Raw genomic sequence first — 9,083 nt, 5'->3', positions numbered from 1 at the left:
GCACGAACTGCAAGGACGGGTGTGGGTGGGGGGCTGCAAGAAGGAGGAGTCCCAAGTGGGTGGGTGGGAGGGCGCAGCTGAGCCCAGGGACCCTCAGGGCTGCGAGGGTCCTGAGACTGGACCAGGCAGGGCTGCAGGAGGCCGGGGGGTGGGAGGTCTGGTCTGAGGAAGGGAGCGTCCACACGGGAATTCGGGGAGAGGAGCACGTGAGAGGTGGGGGCTCTGCCACCTCCAGGCCAGCAGTTTGGGAACCTCAGCGCCCCACTGGCCCAGCAGAGGGGTCGGGGGGTGGGCAGCAAGGTGAGCGGTCTGCAGAAACCAGGCTAAAGTCAGACCTGAATTCTGGGCTGCGGACCTGGGCTGGGTGGGGCGTGGGCTGGAGGGAGGGGGGGCTGGGGTGGGGAAGGGGGGGAGTGCAGGAGGGAGAGGCCTTCGCCCAGGGCTCAGGTTCACCCCTAACACGGCCGCAGCGGGCCCTCTGAGGCCTGACTTGTCTTGACTCCTGCCACACCCCGTACCCCCTCCTCACCCCCGTGGGGGCGCTCTGGACCCCACAAGTTTTGGCAGACCAGCATTTGGCAGAAGCAGCCGCTGACCGGTTGAGGACAGGCCTGGCCTGGCTCCTCCCCACCCCCGTCTTTTGCTGCGTCTGCCCTTCAAGGCCCCTGTATCTTTTGCTGTGTCTGCCCTTCAAGGCCCCTGCCCTCCCCTCAGGCAGAAGTTTGGAGACTACAGGAAGCCCGAAGGTCCCGAAGGACCCCACGCCTAGCAGAGGCCTGAACAGATAACAAACACCCTCCGTCCTGTCCCAGGAAGGCCTGCGTGGGGGCCACATGGGGACGCCCAAGGGGTAGTCACCTGGCTCAGCACAGAGGCAGCAGGCGGGTGGCCAGGGCAGGTCCGAGCTGAGGGAGGGTGTGTGGCAGCCGCGGTTTCTCGGTGAGGCTGCCTGAGAGCACAGACATGCAGACAGGCAGGGGCCCCGTCTTCTGGGGACAGCGGAACCCCAAGCCCATGACCAATACTTCCCTGAATGCAAGTCGTGCAAGGAGGTGGAGGGAAGCTAGGGAGAGGGGAGGGGTGGTGTGCTGGGCAGAGGGGCCCGTGTGAAGGAGGAAAGACGGAGGACGAGGGGCCGTGGGCAGGACAGAATCGGGGGGCTCAGGACCGCTGGCGCCCGTGGGACACAGCTGGGCTCAGAGCTGGTGTGGTTTTGGGGGCACTACTGGTTGGCAGACCCACCCCAGGCGGCCTGCAGACACAAGGCCCGGAGCAGAGGGCGCTGCAGGCTGGCCAGGCTGCTCCGGTGGAGCTGCGTGAAGCTGGTGGCTGCGGAAGGACCCAGGCTCCACCTGCCAATTCTTGGCCCAAGTTCTTGCTGAATCTGCCCTCCCGCTAGGGCCGGAGCCAGTGTGGGGCGTCTCCCCAGTTCTAGGGCTTCTGCCCCACCGTGTGCCGCCGTCTCGGGGGGGGCTCCAGGCTGGGGTACGGGGACGAAGGCAGAGATGGGTGGGGGCATCGGAGCCCAGGTCCTGGCAGAAGAGGGGGAGGAAAAGGAAATGAACCCTAGTTTGTGGGGCCCCCAGACTGGGGCTGGAGGAGAAGGCTGAGAGGACCCCTCCACCTCCTCCGCTCCTGCCAACAGGCAGCCTGGACACACCCATTCCCCTCACCACGGGCCCTGGGGCGTCAGGTGCCGGAGGCGACGTCCCTGGGGAGCTTGGGGTCCGTGGCCCCAGGGGAGGGGAGGTGCATCCTGGGGGTGCCCTGGGCTGGGCTAAGTCAGCAGGTCTGGGAGGGCTGCAGGGCTGAGGAGGGTAGGTGGCCCACCGGCCCGGGACCTGAGCAAGCCTGCCAGGCCTCCCCTCCGGCGCCGCCGTCCAGCCTAAGTCCCGCCCGCGCCACACCCCTGACTCACTTCCTTCGCCAAGAAGCGGAAACCTCCCCACGGCTTTCTGCGGTCCGGACGCTCCCAGGGTACCCGCAGGTGTTGCTGACCCGGTGAGGCCCCTCACCCCGCCCTGACCGGCGCAGGGGAGCCTGCGCCGTCAGGCCCCAGCCCCGGGCGCGGGCAGGCGTGCGGGTCGGGGGCCAGTGAGAGCCTGACCTGACGCAGCTGCAGGTACCGGGGTGAGCCGGGGCATCATCCCACCTTTCTCCAGCTGTCTCCTCACGGACTGTCCCTCCTCCTCCGAGTTTTGTCTTTCTGTCCATCTTTTCAGCCCTCCCGACTCGTCTCTAGGGGCTCCCCGCCCCCCCTCCATTCGTGTGTCCACCGGAGGGATGTTGGGAGGATCCTCGTTTGGGGCTGGGAGGCCTGGGCTCAGCTCGGGAACGGGGCTGGAGCCCAATCTGGAGAGAAGTGCCCCCGCACCCCGCAGCCCAGGGTTCGTGCGTGGGGCACCTCCGAGCTCCGAGGTGTTCGGACCTCTGCTGGCCTTGGCCCCCTCTAGGCGCCCCGCAGGCGAGCTGCGGCAGGGGCGGGGCCGGCCTTGACCCTGCTTTACCCCTAGTTGGCGCCTGGCCGGCACGAACCCCTCCTCCAGGAAGCCCGGGCGGCCTGCCGGCCGATAAACTGCGCCCCCCACCCCCACCCCGCGCAGTCACTTCCTCAAGGCCCGAGGCTGTTTATGCGAGGACCCGAGAGATTTGCATTGGGGCCCCGCGGGAAGCCGCTTCCTGGGCAGAGGCTGGTCCTTGCCTCCCGGCAGCCGGCCGCCCTCCAGGGGCCTCGCAGCGGGGGTGAGATCCCGAGGAAGGGTCCCAGTCGGCCGGGCGGAAGTCTGCAGACCATCCCCGCCTTCCTGTTGCAGGGAGGGCGACCTGCATGCCAAGCACCGCCCCTGCGCCATGGACCGCGGCCAGTCCAGCCCGGAGCCCGCGGCCCCGGTCGCCCCCAGCCCGAGCGTGATCGCGCCGGTGCGCGCCGTCGTCCGCCTGCGCCACCAAGTGCGCCTCCTGCGCAAGCGGCGGCCGCCCCCGCCGGCCGTGGCGCCGGACCCCGGGGCTGAGGCGCCGCGCGTCCACCGGGAGCAGCCGCAGTTCTTCACCTTCGATGGGCCAGCCGAGCTGGCCTCGAGACCCGCGCGGAAGCGGCGCCGGCGCAGCCGCCTGGTGCTCTACCCCGAGGCCTCGCGCAAGTTCGGGCCGCGTGCCGAGCGCCAGAGCCGCGCCCAGCGCTGCCTGCTGTTGCTCGTGGCCATCGTGGGCTTCCAGGTGCTCAACGCCATCGAGAACCTGGACGACAACGCGCTGCGCTATGACCTCGACGGGCTGGAGAAGACGCTGCAGCGCGCCGTGTTCGGGCAGCCGGCGGCCGTGGGCCGCCTCGTGGCTCTGCTGCGGGACTACCTGGCCACGCACGTCCACAGCCGCCCGCTGCTCCTGGCGCTGCACGGGCCCAGCGGCGTGGGCAAGAGCCACGTGGGCCGCCTGCTGGCGCGCCACTTCCGCGCGGTGCTGGAGGACGGTGCGCTCGTGCTGCAGTACCACGCACACCACCACTGCCCCGAGCCGCGCGCCGCCGCCGGCTGCCGCGAGGAGCTGGCGCGGCTCGTGGCCGACGTGCTGGCGCGGGCCGAGGCGGAGGAGAAGACCCCGCTCCTGGTGCTGGACGACGCGGAGCTGCTGCCGCCGGCGCTGCTGGACGAGCTGCACGGCCTCCTGCAGCCGCAGCGGCCGCCGCGCTTCCACAACGCCGTCTACGTGCTGCTCAGCGGCGCGGGCGGCGCTGAGGTCACGCGCTTCGTGCTGCAGAACGCGTCCCGCGCGGGGCGCACCGACGGGGCGGAGGAGCTGCGCGCGGCCGAGGAGGAGCTGCGAGCCAGCCTGCGCGCGCTGCTGGTCCGCCAGCACCCGCTGTGGGAGGCCGCGGCCATCGTGCCCTTCCTGTTGCTGGACAAGCGGGACGTGGTCAACTGCTTCCGGGACGAGATGGCCGGGGAGGGCTTCTTCCCCGAGCAGGCCCGTGCCGAGCTGCTGGCCGCGCAGCTCAGCTACTACCGCGTGGCCGGCCGCGAGTTCGCCGTCACCGGCTGCAAGCAGGTGGTGGCCACGGTCAACCTCTTGTAGCGCAGGCGCGCCTGGACGCGGCGGCCCGCCACGGGCACCACGGGACGCCCGTGTGGCCGTGGTCGCTGAGGGCGGGGGGAACTGCGGGTTTGCTGTGAGGCCCGAATAAATCTGTCCGTGGCCTGCCGCCGGCTCACGCTGGGACCTGGAGTTGGGGGGCGGGCCGGGCCGGGTCAGTTCTGACCTCTTCTGGCAGTGCCAAGCCCCTCAGCCCCCATCTGCCACCTGCTGGTCCGTAACTCAGCCTGCATCTCCAACGCTGGTGTGTCCCCCGGAGCCCACACCCCAGGGGTGGGCCGTCTGTCCCGGTGGTCTAGCGGACGGATGGCCACAGAGGGCGAGCAGCCCCCCGAGGGTCGCACAGTGGTCCCCGCAGAGCTGGATGTGAGCGCAACTCCAAAGCACCTGCAGCAGCCACACCCGCACTCGCGCCCATGGACCCCCCACCCCACCGCGCAGTCCTGGCCGCTTCTCCTCTGGCAGAATCGCCTGGGCCGGCCTGGACTTCTCATGGCCTCCTGGGCCCAGGGGCTCCCTGAGAGGAAAAGGGCTGGGTGGGCGCTCCACCCAATAAGCTGATCCAGGGGAGCCCTCTGAATGTTCCAGAAGGGGCCCTCTCAGGGTGACCCAAGTGGGCAGTGGGCCCACGTGGGAGGTCCTGTCCGTGCCCCCCCACTGCCGGCTCCAGGGCGTTGAACCCCCGGGGGCCTCTGATAGGGCTCCCTCAGACTCCCTGGTCCACAGTGCGTCCCGGGCCTGGGGCCGGGCCTCACGCCTGTCATCCCGGCTCCTGCCCTCCCCGCTGCTGCCAGTCTGGCTCCTCCCCAGCCCCTGGCCCTCCAGGCTCCAGCCTCCAGGAGCAGGAGCAGGACTGCAGGAGCCTCAGTGGCTCCTAGGGGAGGGGGGCCGTGAGCGCTGAACTTTGGGCACCTCCTGTGCTGGGCTCCCAAGGGGGCAGGTGGGGTGGTTTCGGTGCTGTTCCTTGATGGGCACAGGGTCAGCCTGGACCAGTCCACTGGGAGGAAGGTGCAGCCTGGGAGGTTGGGGGCCTGGAACAAACTGGGGAGCAGCAGCGTCCCAAGAAGGGGGCCGAGGTGGGGGCTGGTAGGGGTGCTGCCAACGGGAAGTGGGCTGTGCCCAGGGCTCAGACCCCAGCTCTGCACTCAGCCTGACCCCTGCCCTCCTGAGACCTCGAGGCCCACAGGGGCCCCTGACGGGCCCCTCCCTGAGGGCCCCACAGGGTCAGAGCGCTTCCCTTCACCTGCCCTCTTCGTGGTGGTCGGCTGCAGATGGTGAGCTGTCTGTCCAGGAGGGGATTGGGTCCCTCCCGGCAGAGGGAAGTGGCCTGTCCACCCAGGGCCCCAACAGGAAGGGATGGGGAGGGGGCACGTCCTGCCCCAAAGGCCGTATTCCTCCCAGATCCGGGGGTCCCGGGAACGCCCAGCCTGCAAGCTGGTTCTAAATCGGGAGCCGGACCTGCAGGCATCCAACTGGACATACCCGGAAGAGTGGACTGTCAGGCGATAGTGCTGTAGCCAACGTGCGTGCTCTTTAATTTTCTGTCATGGGGTCTCTACTTCCCCAGAGGCTTTTAAGCATTTCGGGAAGAGGAGTTTGCTACTGTAGACACCTGCTTGTTCAGCAAGTAGTGCTCACAGGCACGTGTTTATCCAAGACCACCGTGGCCGATGGGTTAAGTGACCGTGGCTGAGCTGAGACTGCCTTGGAGTCGGCTAACTCTCCTAGCGTCCAGGAGGGATTCCTGATCATACGTTTGCTGGTGCTCATTCCTGTCCATGGGAAGAAGGATCTCCCTACAGAGGGAAAGTGAAACTGAAGTTGCTCAGTTGTATCCGACTCTTTGCGACCCCATGGACTGTAGCCCACCAGGCTTCTTCGTCCATGGGATTTCCCAGGCAAGAGCACTGGAGTGGGTAGCCATTTCCTTCTCCAGGGGATCTTCCTGACCCAGGGATCAAACCCGGGTCTCCCACATTGCAGGCAGACGCTTTACCGTCTGACAGAGGGAAAGGTGTACAGCATAGTGAATCAGTAACACACAAATACACACACATACGTTCCTTGGTGCTCACTCCCGTCCGTGTGAGGAAGGGTCTTCCTACAGAGGCAAAGCCAGAATCTTTCAGGCCTGCAAATTCTTCCTTAAGGCTGTTACAGAGGTTTAATGGGATGGATCCACGTGAGGCTTCTGTTCAGTTATGCAGGGAGAACAGGACAGTGGACACAGCAGGGCACACTGTCCTGTTTCCCAGCCATCAAGACAGGAGGCTGCCCGAGCATAATGGCCGTCCCCCAAACTGCCACATGAGAAGGTGCGCGCAGGGGTGTGCGTACACAGCCTCAGCCAGCGTGATGGAACCCAGGGTTCCTGCACTAGTCAGAGGCACTGACATCACTTCACCGAGGCTCAGAGACATTGTCACACAGCAGAAGGTCACCTCGCTATGCCGGTGCGTCAGCAAGTTTACAGGCGACTCAACTTGCACGGGCAGCTCCATAGAACTTCCATGCAGGTATTCAGAAAATCTTGCTTTCCCATCCCAGAGTCAGGCCACATTGAAGCAAGGAATACATTGAGGCGGGCTCAGCTCCCCGCTGTATCACGCGGGCCCAGAGGAGCGGTCTGGACAGACAGCAGCATCTAGAGCCCCAGTGAGGTTGCCCAGAGAGTGAGCCAAAGGGTCCCTGCTTTTCTGGGTGGGCTGAGGCTTCCGATGGCAAGTTGGGCAATCAAGAGAGGTGGCCCCCTCTCTAGAAAGTAAAAGTGTTAGTCACTCAGTGGTGTCCAGCTCTTTGTGACACCATGGACTGTAGCCCGCCAGGCTCCTCAGTCCATGGGATTATCCAGGCAAGAATACTGGAATGAGTAGCCATTCCCTTCTCTGGGGGTCTTCCCAACCCAGGGATGGAACTCAGGTCTCCTGCATTGCAGGCGGATTCTTTACTGTCTGAGCCACCAGGGAAGCCCCCTTTCTCCGGGGATTGGGAAGTATGAACGAGGGAGTTGTCCTGTGGGAGGAAGGCGAGGGGCTGTGCTGAAATGAAGGTGCACAGGCGGAGTCCAGACATCGCGGGGAAGCTGGTGTCCTCCGCTTCAGGGCCTAATGGGTGTTTACCCTCAGGTCTGCAGACGGTGTGCAGGCCCAGCTGGGATTCAGTGCTTTCTTTACACGGGACGCTGGGCCTGGAGCCTCCTCCCTGGAGTTGGGTGACACAGCGGTTAGTCAGCAGGGCCTGGCAGTGCCCTTCAGGAGAGGCTGGAGGGGGTCCTTGTAGGGGCGCCTTTTCTAGGGCCTCCGGCCTCTGGGGCATGCTGTGGGCATCCTGGTCTCCTGGACTGCATAGCGAGAGGGGCGCTCTGCCAGAGCCCAGTGATTTTTTTAAGTTTTTTAAAAAGTTAATTGACATATAATTGATTTACAATGATATGTTCGTTTCAGGTGTACAGCAAAGTGCAGTTCTCTGTGCTGCAGAGTAGAGCCTTGTTGCTTATCTATTTTCTGTACAATAGTGTGTATATGTTAATCCCAACTGGTAATTTTCTTAAACTTTTTATTTTTTGTTTTTTGGCTGCACCACACGGCATGTGGGATCCCCAACCAGGGATCAAACCCAGGCCCTTGGCAGTGAGAATGGGGAGTTCTAACCACTGGACTACCAGGGAATTCCCCAGCTGGTTATTTTCAATAGAAGCAGTGCAGAAATGTTTCTCCCTCTCTCAGCTGTGGATCAGAGAAGCAGGAGCCATGTGCATTGGGTATTGTGTTCCAGGGAGAACAGACCCCATCAAACCTGTGCAAACCTGTCCACTGTCATGAGAAACTAATATTCAATAAAAGTCTCAGAACTCTTGAGGGACCAGGTAGGGAGAAAAATGTAAATATCAACCTTTGATGCAAAGATACACTTGACCAAATCGTAAGGTATAGACTGCTTAGGGCTTCCCAGGTAGCACTAGTGGTAAAGAACCTGCCTGCCAGTGCCGGAGACACAGAAGACTCGGGTTCAATCCCTGGGTCGGGAAGAACCCCGGGAGCAGGGCATGGCAATCCACACCAGTATTGTTGCCTAGAGAATCCCATGGACAGAGGAACCGGGCAGACTACAGGCCATGGGGTCTCAGAGACGGGACTGAGCGATGTAGCCCACACGCACGCATACACAGCTTAAAGGGGAAAAGGGGATCCACTGTGTCTGGAAAACAAAACGTAAAAGCAGTTGGTTTTCCGTGAGGGTCTTACAAATGCTTACGCAGTTCAGGCACATGAATTCAGTTCTGTTCGTTTCAGTCGCTCAGTCGTGTCCGACTCTTTGCAACCCCGTGGACTGCAACACGCCAGGCCTCCCTGTCCATCACCAACTCCCGGAGCTTACTCAAACTGATCTCCATTGAGTCGGTGATGCCATCCAACCATCTCATCCTCTGTTGTCCCCTTCCCCTCCTGCTTTCAATCTTTCCCAGCATCAGGGTCTTTTCAAATGAGTTAGCTCTTCAAACGAGGTGGCCAAAGTATTGGAGTTTCAGCTTCAGCATCAGTCCTTCCAATGAACACCCAGGACTGATCTCCTTTAGGATGGACTGGTTGGATCTCCTTGCAGTCCAAGGGACTCTCAAGAGTCTTCTCCAACACCACAGTTCTAGAGCATCAACTCTTGGGCGCTCAGCTTTCTTTATAATCCAACTCTCACATCTATACCTGACTACTGGAAAAACCATAGACTTGACTAGATGGACCTTTCTTGGCAAAGTAATGTCTCTGCTTTTTAATATGCTGTCTAGGTTGGTCATAACTTTCTTTCCAAGGAGCAAGCATCTTTTAATTTCATGGCTGCAGTCATCATGTGCAGTGATTTTGGAGCCCCCCAAAATCAGGTCTGCCACTGTTTCCACTGTTTTCCCATCTATTTGCCATGAAGCGATGGGGCCAGATGCCATGATCTTAGTTTTCTGAATGTTAAGCTTTAAGCCAGCTTTTTCACTCTCCTCTTTC

General features: G+C 62.8%; 1 protein-coding gene across 2 annotated transcripts; it reads left to right on the top strand.

The window, feature by feature from the left end:
• Positions 1–1,949: 1,949 nt before the first annotated feature.
• On the top strand, positions 1,950–4,197 carry TOR4A (torsin family 4 member A). Of its 2 annotated transcripts, none has more exons than XM_081593337.1 (2): positions 1,950–2,122; positions 2,814–4,197. In XM_081593337.1, the coding sequence occupies exon 2, from the start codon at positions 2,851–2,853 to the stop codon at positions 4,069–4,071; it is 1,221 nt and encodes a 406-aa protein (XP_081449463.1). In that variant the 5' UTR covers positions 1,950–2,122; positions 2,814–2,850; the 3' UTR covers positions 4,072–4,197. The 2 variants fall into 2 exon arrangements, with proteins under 2 accessions (XP_081449463.1, XP_081449465.1); XM_081593339.1 differs by having other exon boundaries at positions 1,950–2,130.
• Positions 4,198–9,083: the final 4,886 nt, after the last annotated feature.

This window comes from Giraffa tippelskirchi, chromosome 4 (assembly GCF_054371585.1).
Source record: "Giraffa tippelskirchi isolate mGirTip1 chromosome 4, T2T-mGirTip1v1.2.pri, whole genome shotgun sequence".
Taxonomy (NCBI): domain Eukaryota; kingdom Metazoa; phylum Chordata; class Mammalia; order Artiodactyla; family Giraffidae; genus Giraffa; species Giraffa tippelskirchi.
Note: the sequence above shows the minus strand (reverse complement) of the source record. Positions and strands in the feature narration are given on the sequence as shown.

What these genes read in the sequence shown, in the direction of transcription:
- TOR4A (XM_081593337.1), top strand. Translation starts at nt 2,851, where the DNA reads ATGGACCGCGGCCAGTCCAGCCCGGAGCCCGCGGCCCCGGTCGCCCCC.